The 20769-nt window shown below is 37.7% G+C and overlaps 2 protein-coding genes across 3 annotated transcripts in view; one reads left to right on the forward strand and one right to left on the reverse strand.

Moving 5' to 3' along the window:
* The window catches only part of ZRANB3 (zinc finger RANBP2-type containing 3), a 261258-nt gene extending 258003 nt beyond the window's left edge, over positions 1-3255 (forward strand). For both annotated transcript variants that reach the window (XM_060016888.1, XM_060016889.1), the window contains one exon: positions 506-3255. In XM_060016888.1, coding sequence (XP_059872871.1) covers positions 506-604 — 99 coding nt within the window. In that variant the 3' untranslated portion in view covers positions 605-3255. The remainder of the gene's footprint in view (positions 1-505) is intronic.
* Positions 3256-12741: 9486 nt separating this feature from the next.
* RAB3GAP1 (RAB3 GTPase activating protein catalytic subunit 1) overlaps positions 12742-20769 on the reverse strand; it is a 150698-nt gene continuing 142670 nt past the window's right edge. Inside the window, exons 24-25 of the mRNA XM_060016892.1 lie at positions 13861-13895; positions 12742-13014 (exon numbers count right to left, since the gene is read on the reverse strand). Coding sequence (XP_059872875.1) covers positions 13008-13014; positions 13861-13895 — 42 coding nt within the window. The 3' untranslated portion in view covers positions 12742-13007. The remainder of the gene's footprint in view (positions 13015-13860; positions 13896-20769) is intronic.

Consider the following 20769-nt stretch of genomic DNA (forward strand, 5'->3'; position numbering starts at 1 on the left):
GAATGTTGCACCCTCTGTAATCACTTTTTCAGAGTCTTATGAAAAACTTTATTTGTGGGAGCAGCAGAAGAATCCAGTTCTGTTCTATCTCGTTTTGGTTTTTTGCGTTGGCTTGGCTGTTGGGTTGGGAAAGGCTTCAGAGCCTAGAGAACAGGAGGTGGGTGGGCCCTGCACACACTACAGTCTGGGAAATTGCCATGTGGGTGAGGGGAATCATGGCCTCCCCTAGTCCACAAATGAGGTATTTACCATCTCACTGGGTAGCAAGACAGCCCCCAAAGCTGTGCATTTTCTCCTCAGCATCTGGTCCTAAGTGAACCTACGACCTCAGAGCTACTGGAGTCCTCTGCTTGTGGCTTAGTAACCCCCTCATTGCAAAGCACTGGTAAATGAGTGTGTTGATAATGTATATTTTTTTAACAGAATACAAAGAGTTTTTGAGGTTCTGTAGCCAGTACTTTTTTTTTTAACATGTGTACACATGCATTTTTTTTTTAACTCTTAGAGAACTGCAAGACAAGCCAAGGAAAGAAGTCAGGTGAGAAGACGATCTCTAGCATCAAAGCATGGATCAGACATCACACGATATTTAGTAAAGAAATGAAGTATCAACATTTTTGAATAGAAGATTATGGTTCGTATGTGGAGAATTCAACATAAATTATTTTTCATGTTAGTGTAATTTTTTTTTATCAATTTATTTTATTTTCTTGACTGCGTTGGGTCTTTGTTAATGCAAGCAGGCTTTCTCTAGTTGTGGCGAGCGGAGGCTACTCTTCGTTGCGGTGCGCAGGCTTCTCATTGTGGTGGCTTCTCTTGCTGCGGAGCACGGGCTCTAGGCATGCGGGCTCCTGTAGTTGTGGCTCACGGGCTCAGTAGTTGTGGCTCACAGGCTCAGTAGTTGTGGCTTGCAGGCTCTAGAGCACAGGCTCAGTAGTTGTGGCGCATGAGTTTAGTTGCTCCGCGGCATGTGGGATCTTCCCGGACCAGGGCTCGAACCCGTGTCCCCTGCGTTGGCAGGCAGATTCTTAACCACTGCGCCACCAGGGAAGCTCTCGTGTAATATTTTAAGAATGAAAATTTTCAGAACAAAAATCAAGACTTCGACTTCCCTTTTCATGTTTAAAGCTTTTTGTGTTCAGTAGCTTTTGAAAGTTTTAACAGAAAATGAGATACAATACTAAATATTTCTATGATCTTCTTGATTTTGTGCAGACTCTCGTTTCGGTAAGGTTTTGTTAAGCTTTCAATTCCTTTGTACCCTAATTACAGTATTATGCATAGATTGTTTTTGAAAAATATACTCTCGATTACTTGAAAAACGCTGCTGGATTAGTATTGGTTCTGGACTGCTGTGTGTCTAAATGGAACATTGTAAAACCATAAGGGAAATTTCAGAGGCAAATCATCATTATTTAGGACTTCTGGGCCAATTGTGACCTGCCTGCTTAGTATGCAATAGAGACTCTTGTTCACTAAATGCCTCCAAAATGGGACTGGGGTACACATTTTGAATGTTGTCTTCTTTGTTTTATTTCTTAGCCAATTGTCTATTGAAAAGATGCTTTTGAAGATAAGCTAATTGGACCCATGGTGTTTGTGGACAAATTCAGGGGTTCTGGCTAAAGTAATTGTTAAAAATGTTTAAAAACTGAAAACAAAATGCCACTTAAACTTCATTTTTTAATTAGTTTGTTTTAATGCATAAATCTAGGCATACTGTCAAAGCACCCTTTGTCTCCTGGTTACCATTTTTTGTTCTTAAAATCCTGTTTTATTAAAAGTGTATTCCTGGAACCTCTTTTAAAAGGAATGATGATGATAAAACACTTTATACTGAAACATGATCAGATGGAGATATATGTTAAAGTGCAAGGGTAATATTAAAATGTGACTGATTAATATTCAAAAATAAAAGAGTGATGGTAAAAGAAAACCAAGGCATAATCCTGCAGTACGTCAGAATCATGAGAGCAAAGTGTCAGAACTCCACAAAATACAGGGCCAAGGAAGAACTACATTCACAAAAGTCCTGTTTGTAAATACTGTTTGGATGTAAACCACATTAGTTTGAGCACTCTTTAGTTTTAATTAGTAGCTAGTATTTTACAACATAGAGGACTTATTTTTATAAATATTATACAATCATGAACCTTACGGAGTTTTTATTAAGTTTACAGTATTTCATTGTATGAGATCCAATAGTATCGTTCATTTTATAAATTAGTTGGTCTTTCTTTGGCCTCCTTTCTGCTTTGCTGGTCAGGCTTTTTGCAGTTTTCTGCCTCATTACCAGGGTAACCTAGGATTCCTCACAGCTGAGAGCTGAGAAGCCAGCACACTGCTTTTCCTCCAGCATGAGGTGTCTGCAAGTGAGACTTTGGTCTAAGTAGGTCAGATTTGAGTGGAGCTTGCTCTTTAGATCAAACTAAAGTGGTAATTCTAGGGAGAAAATTCTTAGATGTAGGAACTGTATGATGGTTTGAGATGGAATGACCCATGAAGATGGTTTCTCTATTTGCCAGATTTCAAAATTCCAACCAGTTAAAAATGCTATAAGAGCATCAAAAAAATTAAAGTAGTTAGGAATATATTTAACCAAGAAGGTGAAAGATTTGTACACTGAAACTACAAGTCTTTGGCGAAAGAAAATGAAGAAGAAGACACCAACAAATGGAAAAAATTCCACATTCATGGATCAGACAAATAAATATTGTTAAAATATCCATACCACCCGAAGTAATCTACAGATTCAATGCAATCCCTATCAAAATTCCCATGGCGTTTTCAAGTAGAAAAAAATCGTAAAATTTGTATGGAACCATAAATGACCCCAAATAGCCAAATCAGTCTTGAGAAAGAAGAACAAATGTGGAGGTATCACTCTTCTGCCCATTTTTTGGATCGGGTTGTTTGTTTTTTAGATATTGAGCTGCATGAGCTGTTTGTATATTTTGGAGATTAATCCCCTGTTGGTTGTTTCATTTGCAAATATTTTCTCCCATTCTGAGGGTTGTCTTGTCTTTTTATTTATGGTTTCCTCTGCTTTGCAAAAGATTTTGAGTTTAATTAGGTCCTGTTTATTTTTATTACTCTAGGAAGTGGATCAAAAAAGATATTGCTGCGATTTATGTAAAAAAGTGATCTGCCTGTGTTTTCCTCTAAGAGTTTTATAGTGTCTGGCCTTACATTTAGGTCTTTAATCCATTTTGAGTTTATTTTTGTGTATGGTGTTAGGGAGTGTTCTAATTTCATTCTTTTACATGTTGCTGTCCAGTTTTCCCAGCACCACTTATTGAAAAGACTGTGTTTTCTCCATTGTATATTCTTGTCTTGTTTGTCATGGATTAATTGACCATAGGTGCATGGTTTTTTTTTTATTGAATTATAGTTGATTTACAATTTTGTGTTAGTTTCAGATGTACAGCTTCAGATGTTCAGCAGAGGGATTCAGTTATACATATATGTATATTCATTCTTTTTCAGATTCTTTGCTTATATAGGTTATCACAGAATATTGAGTAGAATTCCCTGTGCCATATACTAGGGTCCTTGTTGGTTATCTATCTTATGTAGAGTAAGTAGTGTGTGTATGTTAATCCCAAGCTCCTGATTTATCACTCCCCACCACGTTTCCCCTTTGGTAACCATAAATTTGTTTTCAATATCTGTAAGTCTGTTTTGTAAATAAGTTCATTTGTATCATTTTTAAAATTAGATTCCACATGAGTGATATTATATGATATTTGTCTTTCTCTGTCTGACTGACTTCATTTAGTATGATAATCTCTAGGTCCATCTGTGTTGCTGCAAATGGCATTATTTTGTTCCCTTTTGTGGCTGAGTAATATTCCATTGTAAAAATGTAGCACATTTTCTTTATCCATTTCTCTGTCAGTGGACATTTAGTTTGTTTCCATGTCTTGGCTATTGGAAATAGTGCTGCAATAAACATTGGGGTGCATGTATCTGTTTAATTATGGTTTTCTCCAGATATATGCCCAGTAGTGGGATTGCTGGGTCATATGGTAACTCTATTTTTAGTTTTTTAAGGAACCTCCATAGTGTTCTCCGTAGTGGCTGTACCAATTTACATTCCCACCAACAGTGGAAGAGGGTTGCCTTTTCTCCACACACTCTCCAGCATTTATTGTTTGTAGACCTTTTGATGATGGCCATTCTGACTGGTGTGAGGTGATACCTCATTGTAGTTTTGATTTGCATTTCTCTAATGATTAGTGATGTTGAGCATCCTTTCATGTGTTTGTTGGCAATCTGTATATCTTCTTTGGAGAAATGTGTATTTAGGTCTTCTGCCCATTTGGGGATTGGGTTGTTTTTTGGGGGGTTTTTGTTTTTGGTATTGAGGTATTTGAGCTCTTTGTATATTTTGGAGATTAATCCCTTTGTAGTTTGCTTTGTTTGAAAATATTTTCTCCCATTCTATGGGTTGTCTTTTCGTTTTCTTTATGGTTTCCTTTGCTGTGCAAAAGCTTTTAAGTTTAATTAAGTCCCATTTGTTTATTTTTGTTTTAATTTCTGTTACTCTAGGAGATGGGTGAAAAAAGATCTTGCTGTGGTTTATGTCAAAGAGTGTTTGTCCTATGTTTTCCTCTAAAAGTTTTATAGTGTCTGGTCTTACATTTAAGTCTTAATCCATTTCGAGTTTATTTTTGTGTATGGTGTTAGGGAGTGTTCTAACTTCATTCTTTTACATGTAGCTGTCCAGTTTTCCCAGCACCACTTATTGAGGAGACTGTCTTTTCTCCATTATATATTCTTACCTCCTTTGTCACGGACTCATTGACCATAGGTGTCTGGGTTTATTTCTGAGCTTCCTATCCCATTCCACTGAATTTTGTCAAAAGCTTTTTCTGCATCTATTGAGATGATCATATGGTTTTTATTGTTCAGTTTGTTAATGTGGTGTATCACACTGATTGATTTGCAGATACTGAAAATAAATAAATTTTTAAAAAATCTATTAAGATGATTTATAGCCTAGTGTACATATGATCTACCCTGGAGAATGTCCCATATGCCCCTGAGAAGTATGTATATTCTGTTATTTTTGGGTAGAATGTTCTGTATATTTATGTTTGATCTAGTTGGTTTATTGTATTGTTTTCTTTCTCCTGACAAAGAAAACAAGTCTTTGTCTTTTTGGGGGTTTTTTGGCTGCATTGCGTCTTTGTTGCTGCATGCGGTCTTTCTCTAGTTGCGGCACGCGGGCTTTCTCTAGTTGTGGCAAGCAGGGGCTACTCTTCATTGTGGTGCACAGGCTTCTCACTGCAGTGGCTTCTCTTATTGTGAAGCACAGGCTCTAGCTGCGCGGGCTTCAGTAGTTGCAGCATGCGGGCTCAGTAGTTGTGGCGTGCAGGCTCAGTAGTTGTGGTGTGCAGGCCCTAGAGTGCACAGGCTTCAGTAGTTGAGGCATGTGGACTCAGTAGTTGTGGCGTGCAAGCTCTAGGGTGCGTGGGCTTCAGTAGTTGAGGCGTATGGGCTCAGTAGTTGCAGCGCACAGGCTCTAGGGCACGCAGGTTTCAGCAGTTGTGGTGCGTGGGCTCAGTAGCTGTGGTGCCTGGGCTCTAGAGCACAGGCTCAGTAGTTGTGGCACACAGGCTTAGTTGTTCCACAGCTTGTGGGATCTTCCCAGACCAGGGATCGAACCCATGTCCCCTGCATTGGCAGGCAGATTCTTAACCACTGCACCACCAGGGAAGTCCGTAAGTCCTCTAGTTTTGTACTTATCTTCTCCCTGTCTTTTCTATCCATTGTGGAGAATGAGATATTGAAGTTTCCAACTATTATTTTAAAACTGTTTCTTCTGTCATTTTTTTGCTTTATGTATTTTGATGTCCTGTTATTAGATACATTAATGAAGTTTATAATTATTTTACTTTCTTGTTCTATTGAATCTTTTAATAATATATAATATCCTTCATTGTCTTTTGTAACCATTTTTGATTTAAATAATACTATTTTGTATGATATTATTATAGCTGCCCCTGCTGTCTTTGGTTGCTGTTTGCATGGAATATCCTTTCCTGTCCTTTCACTTTTTTTTTCCTTGGTCCTTTCACTTTTAACCTGTTTCTGTCTTTGGATCTAAAGTGAGTCTTATAAACAGTATCTAGTTGGATCATTTTTGTTTGTTTGTTTCTGCCAGTCTGTATCTTTTGTTTGTTTTTTTTTAAATTTTCTTGAAAAAGTCTCACTGTATTATTTGGTTATGTCTATTCTGATTTGTTTTTTTTGACAATACTTATGGCTTTGAGACTGCTGATTTTTTGTTTTTACATCTCTATTGGAGTATAATTGCTTTACAATGGTGTGTTAGTTTCTGCTTTATAACAAAGTGAATCAGTTATACATATACATATGTTCCTATATCTCTTCCCTCTTGCATCTCCGTCCCACCCTCCTTATCCCACCCCTCTAGGTGGTCACAAAGCACCGAGCTGATCTCCCTGTGCTATGTGGCTGCTTCCCACTAGCTATCTATTTTACATTTGGTAGTGTATATATGTCCATGCCACTCTCTCACTTTGTCACAGTTTACTCTTCCCCCTCCCCATATCCTCAAGTCCATTCTCTAGTAGGTCTGTGTCTTTATTCCTGTCTTACTCCTAGGTTCTTCATAACCTTTTTCTTTTAGATTCCATATATATGTGTTAGCATATGGTATTTGTCTTTCTCTTTCTGACTTACTTCACTCTGTATGACAGACTCTACGTCTATCCACCTCATTACAAATAGCTCAATTTCGTTTCTTTTTAAGGCTGAGCAATATTCCATTGTATATATGTGCCACATCTTCTTTATCCATTCATCCGATGATGGACACTTAGGTTGCTTCCATCTCCGGGCTATTGTAAATAGAGCTGCAGTGAACATTTTGGTACATGACTCTTTTTGAATTATGGTTTTCTCAGGGTATATGCCCAGTATGGGATTGCTGGGTCATATGGTAGTTCTATTTGTAGTTTTTTAAGGAACCTCCATGCTGTTCTCCATAGTGGCTGTACCAATTCACATTCTCACCAGCAATGCAAGAGTGTTCCCTCTTCTCCACACCCTCTCCACCATTTATTGTTCCTAGATTTTTTGATGATGGCCATTCTGACTGGTGTGAGATGATATCTCATTGTAGTTTTGATATGCATTTCTCTAATGATTAATGATGTCGAGCATTCTTTCATGTGTTTGTTGGCAGTCTGTATGTCTTCTTTGGAGAAATGTCTATTTACATCTTCTACCCATTTTTGGATTGGGTTGTTTGATTTTTTGTTATTGAGCTGCATGAGCTGCTTGTAAATTTTGCAGATTAATCCTTTGTCAGTTGCTTCATTTGCAAATATTTTCTCCCATTCTGAGGGTTGTCTTTTGGTCTTGTTTATGGTTTCCTTTGCTGTGCAAAAGATTTGAAGTTTCATTAGGTCCCATCTGTTTATTTTTGTTTTTATTTCCATTTCTCTAGGAGGTGGGTCAAAAAGGTTCTTACTATGATTTATGTCATAGAGTGTTCTGCCTATGTTTTCCTCTAAGAGTTTGAGAGTTTCTGGCCTTACATTTAGGTCTTTAATGCATTTTGAGCTTATTTTTGTGTATGGTGTTAGGGAGTGATCTAATCTCATTCTTTTACATGTACCTGTCCAGTTTTCCCAGCACCACTTATTGAAGAGGCTGTTCTTCCGCCAGTGTACATTCCTGCCTCCTTTATCAAAGATAAGGTGACCATATGTACGTAGGTTTATTGCTGGGCTTTCTATCCTGTTCCATTGATCTTTCTGTTTTTGTGCCAGTACCATACTGTCTTGATTACTGTAGCTTTGTAGTATAGTCTGAAGTCAGGGAGCCTGATTCCTCCAGCTCCATTTTTTGTTCTCAAGATTGCTTTGGCTATTTGGGGTCTTTTGTGTTTCCATACAGATTGTGAAATTTTTTGTTCTAGTTCTGTGAAAAATGCCAGTGGTAGTTTGATAGGGATTGCATTGAATCTGTAGATTGCTTTGTGTAGTATAGTCATTTTCACAATGTTGATTCTTCCAATCCAAGAAAATGGTATATCTCTCCATCCATTTATATCATCTTTAATTTCTTTCATCAGTGTCTTATAATTTTCTGCAAGCAGGTCTTTTGTCTCCTTAGATAGGTTTATTCCTAGATATTTTATTCTTTTTGTTGCAATGGTAAATGGGAGTGTTTTCTTGATTTCACTTTCAGAATTTTCATCATTAGTATATAGGAATGCCAGAGATTTCTGTGCATTAATTTTGTATCCTGCCACTTTACCAAATTCATTGATTAGCTCTAGTAGTTTTCTGGTAGCATCTTTAGGATTCTCTATGTATAGTATCATGTCATCTGCAAACAGTGACAGCTTTACTTCTTCTTTTCCGATTTGGATTCCTTTTATTTCCTTTTCTTCTCTGATTGCTGTGGCTGAAACTTCCAAAACTATGTTGAATAAGAGTGGTGAGAGTGAGCAACCTTGTCTTGTTCCTGATCTTAGTGGAAATGCTTTCAGTTTTTCACCACTGAGGACGATGTTGGCTGTGGGTTTGTCATATATGGCCTTTATTATGTTGAGGAAAGTTCCCTCTATGCCTACTTTCTGCAGGGTTTTTATCATAAATGGGTGTTGAATTCTGTTGAAAGCTTTCTCTGCATCTATTGAGATGATCATATGGTTTTTCTCCTTCAATTTGTTAATATGGTGTATCACGTTGATTGATTTGTGTATATTGAAGAATCCTTGCATTCCTGGAATAAACCCCATTTGAGCATGGTGTCTGATCCTTTTAATGTGCTGTTGGATTCTGTTTGCTAGTATTTTGTTGAGGATTTTTGCATCTATGTTCATCAGTGATATTGGCCTGTAGTTTTCTTTCTTTGTGACATCTTTGTCTGTCTGCTTTTGGTATCAGGGTGATGGTGGCCTTGTAGAATGAGTTTGGGAGTGTTCCTCCCTCTGCTATATTTTGGAAGAGTTTGAGAAGGACAGGTGTTAGCTCTTCTCTAAATGTTTGATAGAATTCGCCTGTGAAGCCATCTGGTCCTGGGCTTTTGTTTGTTGGAAGAGTTTTAATCAAGTTTCAATTTCAGTGCTTGTGATTGGTCTGTTCATATTTTCTATTTCTTCCTGATTCAGTCTTGGCAGGTTGTGCATTGCTAAGAATTTGTCCATTCTTCCAGGTTGTCCATTTTATTGGCAGAGTTGCTTGTAGTAATCTCCCATGATCTGCAGTGTCAGTTATTATTTCTCCTTTTTCATTTCTAATTCTATTGATTTGAGTCTTCTCCCTTTTTTTCTTGATGAGTCTGGCTAATGGTTTATCAATTTTGTTTATCTTCTCAAAGAATCAGCTTTTAGTTTTATTGATCTTTGCTATCGTTTCCTTAATTTCTTTTTCATTTATTTCTGATCTGATTTTTATGATTTCTTTCCTTCTGCTAACTTTAGGGTTTTTTTGTTCCTTTCTCTAATTGCTTTAGGTGCAAGGTTAGGTTTTTTATTCAAGATGTTTCCTGTTTCTTAAGGTAGGCTTATATTGCTATAAACTGTCCTCTTAGAACTGCTTTTGCTGCATCCCATAGGTTTTGGTTCGTCGTGTCTCCATTGTCATTTGTTTCTAGGTATTTTTTTATTTCCTCTTTGATTTCTTCAGTGATCACTTCATTATTAAGTAGTGTATTGTTTAGCCTCCATGTGTTTGTATTTTTTACAGATCTTTTCCTGTAATTGATATCTAGTCTCATAGCGTTGTGGTCGGAAAAGATACTTGATACAATTTCAATTTTCTTAAATTTACCAAGGCTTGATTTGTGATCCAGGGTATGATCTGTCCTGGAGAATGTTCCATGAGCACTTGAGAAAAATGTCTATTCTGTTGTTTTTGGATGGAATGTCCTATAAATATCAATTAAGTCCATCTTGTTTAATGTATCATTTAAAGCTTGTGTTTCCTTATTTATTTTCATTTTGGATGATCTGTCCATTAGTGAAAGTGGGGTGTTAAAGTCCCCTACTATGAATGTGTTACTGTTGATTTCCCCTTTTATGGCTGTTAGCATTTGCCTTATGTATTGAGGTGCCCCTATGCTGGGTGCATAAATATTTACAATTGTTATATCTTCTTCTTGGATCGATCCCTTGATCATTATGTAGTGTCCTTCTTTGTCTCTTCTAATAGTCTTTATTTTAAAGTCTATTTTGTCTGATATGAGAATTGCTACTCCAGCTTTCTTTTGGTTTCCATTTCCATGTAATATCTTTTTCCATCCCCTTACTTTCAGTCTGTATGTGTCTCTAGGTCGGAAGTGGGTCTCTTGTAGACAGCATACATATGGGTATTGTTTTAGTATCCATTCAGCCAATCTGTGTCTTTTGGTGGGAGCATTTAGTCCATTTACATTTATGGTAGTTATCAATATGTATGTTCCTATTCCCATTTTTTTAATTGTTTTGGGTTTGTTATTGTAGGTCTTTTCCTTCTATTGTGTTTCTTGCCTAGAGAAGTTCCTTTTGTTGTAAAGCTGGTTTGGTGGTGCTGAACTCTCTCAGCTTTTGCTTGTCTGTAAAGGTTTTAATTTCTCCATCAAATCTGAATGAGATGCTTGCTGGGTAGAGTAGTCTTGGTTGCAGGTTTTTCTCCTTCATCACTTTAAATATGTCCTGCCAGTTCCTTCTGGCTTGCAGAGTTCCTGCTGAAAGATCAGCTGTTAACCTTATGGGGATTCCCTTGTGTGTTATTTGTTTTTCCCTTGCTGCTTTTAATATGTTTTCTTTGTATTTAATTTTTGACAGTTTGATTAACATGTGTCTTGGCATATTTCTCCTTGGATTTGTCCTGTATTGGACTCTCTGTGCTTCCTGGATTTGATTAACTATTTCCTTTCCCATATTAGGGAACTTTTCAACTATAATTTCTTCAAATATTTTCTCAGTCCCTTTCTTTTTCTCTTCTTCTTCTGGAACCCCTATACTTCGAATGTTGTCCCAGAGGTCTCTGAGACTGTCCTCAGTTCTTTTCATTCTTTTTTCTTTATTCTGCTCTGCAGTAGTTATTTCCACTATTTTATCTTCCAGGTCACTTATCCGTTCTTCTGCCTCAGTTATTCTGCTATTCATCCCATCTAGAGTATTTTTAATTTCATTTATTTCATTTATTGTGTTGTTCATCGTTGCTTGTTTCCTCTTTAGTTCTTCTAGGTCCTTGTTAAATGTATCTTGCATTTTGTCTATTCTATTTCTAAGATTTTGGATCATCTTTACTATTACTATTCTGAATTCTTTTTCAGGTCGACTGCCTATTTCCTCTTCATTTGTTAGGTCTGGTGGGTTTTTATCTTGCTCCTTCATCTGCTGTGTGTTTCTCTGTCTTCTCATTTTGCTTATCTTACTGTGTTTGGGGTCTCCTTTTTGCAGGCTGCAGGTTCGTAGTTCCCGTTGTTTTTGGTGTCTGTCCCAGGTGGCTAAGGTTGGTTCAGTGGGTTGTGTAGGCTTCCTGGTGGAGGGGCCTAGTGTCTGTGTTCTGGTGGATGAGGCTGGATCTTGTCTTTCTGGTGGGCAGGTCAACGTCTGCTGGTGTGTTTTGTGGTGTCTGTGGACTTATTATGATTTTAGGTAGCCTCTCTGCTAATGGGTGGGGTTGTGTTCCTGTCTTGCTAGTTGTTTGGCATAGGGTGTCCAGCACTGTAGCTTGCTGGTCGTTGAGTGAAGCTGGGTGCTGGTGTTGAGATGGAGATCTCTGGGAGATTTTCACCGTTTGATATTATGTGGAGCTGGGAGGTCTCTTGTGGACCAGTGTCCTGAAGTTGGCTCTCCCACCTCAGAGGCACAGCACTGACTCCTGGCTGCAGCACCAAGAGCCTTTCATCTACACGGCTCCTCAATTTGGGATGGTTCGTTGTCTATTCAGGTGTTCCACAGATGCAGGTACATCAAGTTGATTGTGGAGCTTTAATCCGCTGTTTCTGAGGCTGCTGGGAGAGATTTCCCTTTCTCTTCTTTGTTCTCACAGCTCCCAGGGCTCAGCTTTGGATTTGGCCCCGCCTCTGCGTGTAGGTCACCAGAGGGCGTCTGTTCTTCACTCAGACTGGACGGGGTTAAAGGAGCAGCTGCTTCGGGGACTCTGGCTCACTCAGGCTGGGCGAAGGGAGGGGCACGGAGTACGGGGCGAGCCTTTGGCAGCAGAGGCTGGCATGACGTTGCACCAGCCTGAGGCACGCCGTGCGTTCTCCCGGGGAAGTTGTCCCTGGATCTCGGGACCGTGGCAGTGGCGGGCTGCACAGGCTCCCGGAAAGGGGATGTGGATAGTGACCTGTGCTCGCACACAGGCTTCTTGGTGGCGGCAGCAGCAGCCTCAGTGTCTCATGCCCCTCTCTGGGGTCCGCGCTTTTAGCTGTGGCTTGTGCCCGTCTCTGGAGGTCCTTTAAGCAGCGTTCTTAATCCCCTCTCCTCGCGCACCAGGAAACAAAGAGGGAAGAAAATGTCTCCTGCCTCTTTGGCAGGTCCAGACTTTTTCCCAGACTCCCTCCTGGCTAGCCGTGGTGCACTAACCCCCTGCAGGCTGTGTTCACGCTGCCAACCCCAGTCCTCTCCCTGCGCTCCAACCGAAGCCTCTGTATCTTTTGATGGAAGGGTTTGATCCACTTATATTTAAAGTTATTACTGACACTGATGTCAGCATTCTCTCCCCTTTAATTTATAATTAATCAGACATCTATAACTAACCGAAAAAGAGTACCTCTGCACATCATACCAGGAAACCCAAGAGATCATCCATATGTGAACCCAAATGTGGGTGGATTGTACCACGGAGGAAGCTGTGGAGCAAGAGGAGTTGCAGTGTAGCCAGCAGCAGCACAGAAGGCAACAGCAGGTCCAGGGGTTGGTGGCACAACCTCTTTGGCAGAGTGAGTGAAGAATGGAAGCAGTGAATGGTATCTGTCTTGTTGCACATCTGCAGCTAGAGGGATCTGCTGCTCTCTGAGGAGAGACCTCAGTGACTGGGAGGAGAGAAAGGAAAAGGAGGTAGTAGACAAGAGAACTGAAGAAAAGTGTCTACTGCTGTCTGCCCCAGGATTCTGGCAAGACAACCACCCACAATCCTCTACAACACTCCCACTTGAGGATGCCCCTACTGAGCCATGGGCACACCCAAAGCTGCAAATGCTAAGTACAAACCTCCTGCCACTCTTCCACCGCCCCCCCTTTTTTTTTTTACCACCACCATTTTGTGTGTGTGTGTGTGTGTGCTTCCAGCCTTAGTGGCAGGTAGCTATTAGTTTTGTAGACTTCTATATCCAATTCCTTTTCCCAGGTTTGGGAAGTTCTCAGCTATTATTTCCTTAAATAAACTGTCACCCTCTTCCCCTTCTCTTCTCCTTCTGGAATATCCTTATTCTTTTGTTGGCTTTTTAATGGAGTCTGATTGCTCTCATAGGATTTTTTCACATTTAAAAAAGTGATTTCTCTCTCCTGATTCATTTCTAGTTTTCTATTTTCCAGCTTACTGATTCTCTCTTCCATCTGATCTGCTCTATTTCTAATGCATTCTTCTTTTCACTTATCAAGTTCTTTAATTCCAGAATTTCTGCTTAGTTCGTCTTTTAAAATTTTTATTTGGTAAAGTACTCCTTCTGTTTATTAATTTTATTCTTGAGATCATCATATTGCCTTTTACCAACTTTACATTGGTCAGAATGGCCATCATCAAAAAGTTTACAAATAATAAATGCTGGAGAGGGTGGGGAGAAAAGGGACCCTCCTATACTGTTAGTGGTAATGTATATTGGTACAACCACTATAAAAAGCAGTATGAAGTTTCCTTAGAAAACTAAAAATAGACCTACCATAAGATCCAGTAACTCCACTCCTGGGCATATATCTGGAAAACACAAAAACTGTAATTTGAAAACATACATATACCCCAGTGTTCACAGCAACACTATTTCCAATGTCCAAGACATGGAAGCAACCTAAATGTCCATCAACAGATGAATGGAGAAAGAAGATGCGGTGTGTGTATGTGTGCGTGTGCGTGTGTGTGAATTTAATGGAATATTACTCAGCCATAAAAAAGAATAATGCCATCTGCAGCAACATGAATGGATATAGAGATTATCGTGTTAAGTGAAGTAAGTCAAAGACAAACATCATATGATATCATTATTTGTGGAACCTTAAAAAATGGTATAAATGAATTTATATATAAAACAGAAATAGACTCACAAACATAGAAAACAAACTTATGGTTACCAAAGGGGATAGTGGGGAGTGGGGGGAGGTAAATTAGGAGATCGGGATTAACAAATACTACTATATATAAAATGGATAAACAACAAGGACCTACTGTATAGCACAGGGAACTATACTCAATATCTTATAATAACCTATAATGGAAAAGAGTATATGTATTTTATATATATATATATATATATATATATATATATAAAACGTATTAATATATGTATAACTGAGTCACTCTGCTATACATTTGAAACTAACATAACATTGTAAATTAACTATACTTCAATAAAATAATAATTTAAAAAGAAGATATATTACTGTAAATATACAGGCTCCCAACTCCCAAGCACCAAAATATATTACGCAAATAATAACAGATATTAAGGGAGAAATAGACAACAATACAGTAATTGTAGGGGACTTCAATACCTCTCTATCACCAATGGATAGATCATCTAGACAGAAAATCAACAAGAAAATACTTGAATTGAACCACACTTTAGAACAAATGGACTTAATAGATACACAGAACATTCTGTCCAACAGCACCAGAATACACATTCTTCTCAAATGCACATGGAACATCCTCTAGGATAAATCATATGATAGGCCACAAAAAAAAAAAATCTTGCAAATTTAAGAAGATTGAAATCATCCAGCTATCTTTTCTGACCACAATAATATAAAACTAGAAATGAGAAAAGTGAGAATATCTACAAATATGTGAAAACTAAAAACACACTTCTAAACAACCCTTGGGTCAAAAAAGAAATGAAACTGGAAATGAAAAATTATTTTAATACAAATGAAAATACAACATACAAAATATTGTAGGATGTAGCAAAAGCAGTTCTCAGAGGCAAGCCTGCAGCAAAAATTCATACAGTAAGTGATAAGCAATATCTCAGATAAACAACCTAACCTTACACCTCAAGGGACTAGAAAAAGAACAAGTTAAGCCCAAAATTCGCAGAAGGAGGAAAATAAAAAAAGAAAAGGTATAAATGAGATAGACACCAGAAAAAAAACAATAGAAAGGAACAACAAAAGTAAGGTCGGTTCTTTGAAAAGATAAATAAAACTGACCAAACTTTAGCTGGACTAATTGATGATGAAATAGAGAAGACTAAAAATTAGACACAAAACAGGAGACATTACAACTGATACTGCAGAAACACATAGAATCATAAGAGACTACTATGAACAATTATATGCTAACAAATTACATAACCTGGAAGAAATGTATATATTTCTAGACAATATAACCTACCAAGACTGAATCAAGAAGAAAGAGAAAATCTGAACAGACCAATAATGAGTAAAGAGATTGAATCAGTAATCAAAAATTCCCCACACAGAAAATTCCAGAACCAAACAGCTTCACTAGAGAATCTTAACAAACATTTAGAGAAGAATTAGCACCAATCCTCCTCAAATTCTTCTAAATTACCGAGAAGGGAACACTTCCAAACTCATCCTACAAAGCCAACATTATGATACCAAAACTGGATAAGGATACCACAAGAAAAGAAAACTATAGACGAATATCCCTGATGTATACTGATGCATAAATTCTCAAAAAAATTAGCAAACCAAATTCAAGAACACTTTAAAAGGATTATGCACCATGACCAAGTGGTATTTATCCCTGGGATGCAAGGATGATTCAACATATGCAAATCAATAAGTACATCACATTAATAAAATGAAAGATGAAAATGAAGTAATCAACTCACTAGAAACAGAAAAAGTATTTGACAAAATACAACGCCTTTCGTGATAAAAACCCTTAACAGATTAGGTATAAAAGGAACATACTTCAACATAATAAGGGCCATATATCACAAACCCACAGCCAACATTTTCTCCAACTCAGTTGAGAAAAACTGAAAGTGTTTCCTCTAAAATCAAGAACAAGACAAGGATGCCACTCTCACCACTCCTATTCAAAATAGTACTGGAAATCCTAGCTAGAGCAAATAGGCAAACAAAGAAATAAAAGGTATCTGAATCAGAAAGAAAGAAGTAAAATTTTCACTACTTGATGATTATGTGACCTTATATATAGAAAAATCCCAAAGAGTCAGTCATAAAACTGTTGGAATTAATCAATGATTTTAGTAAAGTGGTTGAATCAACATACAGAAAGCAACTGTATTCCTTTACACTAATGATGAAGCATCTGAAAAAGAAATAAAACTGTCCCATTCACAATAGCATCAAAAATAATAAAACACTTTAGAATAAATTTAACCAAGGAAGTGAAAGATCTGTTCAATGAAAACTACAAGGCTTTGCTGAAAGAATTTAAAGACGACACAAATAAATGGAAAGACATCCCTTGTCCATGGACTGGAAAAATTAGTATTGTTAAAATGGCCACAGTACTCAAAGCCATCTACACATTCAGTGTAACTCCCACCAAAATACCAAAGCCATTCTTCACCGAAATAGAAGAAACAATCCTAAAATTTGTATGGAACCACAAAAGACCCCAAATAGCCAAAGCAATCCTGAGGAAAAAAAGAACAGAGTCAGAGGTATTACAGTTCCAGATTTCAAATTATACTACAAAGCCATAGGAAGGAAAACAGTACGGTACTGGCACAAAAACAGACACACTAACCAGTGAAACAAAATAAAGCCCCCAAATCATATCCTGCTATATACTGTCAACCATTATTCAACATGGGAGCCAAGAATACCCAATGGATAAAGGATAGTCTCTTCAAATAATCTTGCTGGGGGCTTCCCCGGTGGCACAGTGGTTGAGAATCCACCTGCCGATGCAGGGGACACAGGTTCGTGCCCCGGTCCGGGAAGATCCCACATGCCGCGGAGGGGTTGGGCCTGTGAGCGATGGCCACTGAGCCTGCGCATCCAGAGCCTGTGCTCCACAGCGGGAGAGGCCACGACAGTGAGAGGCCCGCGTACCGCAAAAAAACACAAAACAAAACAAAAAAAATCTTGCTGGGAAAAGTGGAGAAATACATGCAGAACAATGAAATTGGACCCCTGTCTCATACTGTTCACAAAAATTAACTCAAAACGGATCAAAGACTTAAACATAAGACCTGATAACATAAAACTCCTAGAATAAAACATAGGGAAGAAGCTCATCAATAATGTAACTACATTGGGCTTCCCTGGTGGCGCAGTGGTTGAGAGTCCGCCTGCCGATGCAGGAGACACGGGTTCGTGCCCTGGTCCGGGAAGATCCCACATGCCGCGGAGCGGCTGGCCCATGAGCCGTGGCCACTGAGCCTGCGCGTCTGGAGCCTGTGCTCCGCAACAGGAGAGGCCACAACCGTGAGAGGCCCGCATACCAAAAAATAATAATAATAATGTAACTACATCAAATGCAAAAGCTTCTGCATAGCAAAAGAAACAGTTAACAAAATGAAAAAACCTACAGAATGGGAGGAAAATTTTGCAAACCATATATCCAATAAGTGGTTAATATCCAAAATATATAAAGAACTCAGTAACAACAACAAAATCCAATTTTTTAAATGGGCGAAGAACTAACTAGACATTTTTCCAAAGAGGATATCAAAATGACCAATAGACACATGAAAAAATGTTCAACCTTACTAATCGTCAGAGAAATGAAAATACCACAATGAGCTATCACCTCACACCTGTTAGAATGGCTATCATCAAGAAGAGACAGCAGGTGCTGGTGAGGATGTGGTGAAAAGGGAACATATATACATTGTTGGTGAGAATGTAACTTGGTCCAACCATTATGGAAAACAATATGGAGGTTCTTCAAATGTTAAAAGAATAGAGCTGGAGGTATGCTCCCTGACTTCAGACTATACTACAAAACTACAGTAATCAAATAGTATTGTACTGGCACAAAAACAGACACATAGATCAGTTGAACAGAATAGAGAGCACAGAAAAAAACCCACACACTTAAATTCAATTAATCTACAACAAAGGAGGCAAGAATATACAATGGAGAAAAGACAGTTTCTTCAATACATGGTGCTGGGGAAACTGGGCCACTATGTGTAAAAGAATGAAATTAGAACATTTTCTAATACCATATACAAAAATAAACTCAAAATGGATTAAAGACCTAAATGTAAGACTGGAGACCATAAAACTCCTAAAAGAAAACATGGGAAGAACACTCTTTGACATAAATTGTAGCAATATTTTTTTAGATCTACCTCCTAAGGCAAAGGAAACAAAAACAAAAATAAATAACTAAAACGTAATTAAACTTAAAAGCTTTTGCACAGCAAAAAGGAAAAGACAACCTACTGAATGGGAGAAAATATTTGCAAATGATATGACTGATAAGGGGTTAATATCCAAAATATATATACAGCTCATACAATTCAGTATCAAAAAAAAAAAAAAAACAGAAAAAAGAAACAAACTAAAAGTGGACAGAAGACCTGAACAGACATTTCTCCAAAGAAGACATACAGGTGGCCAACAGGCACATGAAAAGGTGCTCAACAGCATTAATTGTCAGAGAAATCCAAATCAAAACCACATGAGATATCACATCACACCTGTTAGGATGACTATTACCAAAAAGAGAAGAGAAAACAAATGCTGGTGAGGATGTGGAGAAAAGGGAACCCTCAAAATACTGCTGGTGGAAATGTAAATTGGTGCAGCCACTGTAAAAATAGTATGAAGATTCCTCAGAAAACTAAAAATGGTACTACCATATGATCCAGAAATTCCACTCCTGGTTTATATCTGAAGAAAATGAAACAATCAATTCAAAAGATATATGCAACCCAAAGTTTCTAGCAGCATTATTTTCAATAGCCATGATATGGAAGCAACCTAAGTGTCCACCAACACAAGAATGGATAAAGATGTGGAATGAATACACACACACACACACACACACACACACACACACACACACAATGGAATACTACTCAGCCATAAAAAAGAATGAAATTTTGCCACTTGCAACAACATGGATGGACTTGGAGGGTATCTTGCTTAGTGAAATAAGTCAGAGAAAGTCAAATACTGTATGATATCACTTACATGTGGAATCTAAAAAATAAACTAGTGAATATAACAAAGAAGAAACAGACTCACAGATCTAGAGAACAACCTTGTGGTTACCAGTGGGGAGAGGGAAGCGAGGAGGGTTAGGGGATCAAGAGGTACAAACTACTATGCATAAAATAAATTAGCTACAAGGATATATTGCACAGCACAGGGAATGTATAATAACTATAAATGGTATATAACTTTTAAAAATTGTGAATCACTGTGTTGTATACCAGAAACTTATAAAATATTGTAAATCGACTATACCTCAATTTGTAAAAAAGGAAAAAATTAAAAATAGAAATATGATCCAGCAATTACTTTTGGGTATATACCCAAAGAAAATGAAAACAAGATTTCCAGGAGATACTTGAACTCCCATGTTTATTGCAGCATTATTCACAATAACCAAGATATGGTACCCAAATGCCCATCAACGGATAAATGGACAAAAAAAAGTGGTACGTATATACGATAGAATATCATTCAGCCATGAGAAAGGAGGATATCCTCCCATTTGTGACAACATGGATAAACCTTAAGTACATTATGCTAAGCAAGGTAAGTCAGAAAGTACTGAATGATATCATTTATATGTGAAATCTAAAAAAAATTAAACGTGTAAAAAAACAGTGAAATGGTCATTACCAGGGGATGGGAATAGGGATAAGAGTGATGGTGTTTAAGGGTACAAACTTGTCAACAAGTAGTAAAGAAACCATAGTGATCTAATGCACAGTATAATGAAATGAATATAGACAATAATTTTGTACTATAATTACGTGATGTGAGAAGTAATAGCCTCATCAGCAATCATACTACAATATGTAAATGTTTCAAAGTAACATGCTATATAACTTAAACTTACACGATGTCGTATTGTCAAATTTATTCAATAAAAGTAAAAATAAAGTATCATTTGTTATTTGTTTTCTATATACCTTATAGCTTTTTGTCCCTCAGTACTTGCATTATTGTCTTCTTTTGTGCTTAGTGGATTTTTTTGTAGTGAGACATTTTAATTTCTTTGTGGTTACCATAGGGATTACATTTAACATCCTAAGGTTCTAACACCATCTTAACTTCAATAACATACAAAACTGTTTCCATACAGCTCCATTCCCCAACCCCTTTCAGTTACTGATGTCACAAAATTACATCTTTATGCACTGTGTGTTCAAAAACGTAGGCTAATAATTTTTCTATGCATTAGTCTTTTAAATCATGTAGGGAAAAAAAGTGGTATTCCAAACCAGAGTTACAATTTACTAGCTTTTATAATTTCCCATGTATTTATCTTTACTATAAATATTTATTTCTTCATATGGATTTGAGTTAGTGCCTAGTGTCCTTTCATTTCAACCTGAAGGACTCCCTGTAGCATTTCCTGCAGGGCAGGTCTACTGGTAATGAATTCCTTCAGCTTTTGTTTATCTGAGGGTGTCTTAATTTCTCTCTCATTTTTGAAGGACAGT

Source organism: Delphinus delphis, chromosome 7, assembly GCF_949987515.2.
Source record: "Delphinus delphis chromosome 7, mDelDel1.2, whole genome shotgun sequence".
NCBI classification, from domain to species: Eukaryota; Metazoa; Chordata; class Mammalia; order Artiodactyla; family Delphinidae; genus Delphinus; species Delphinus delphis.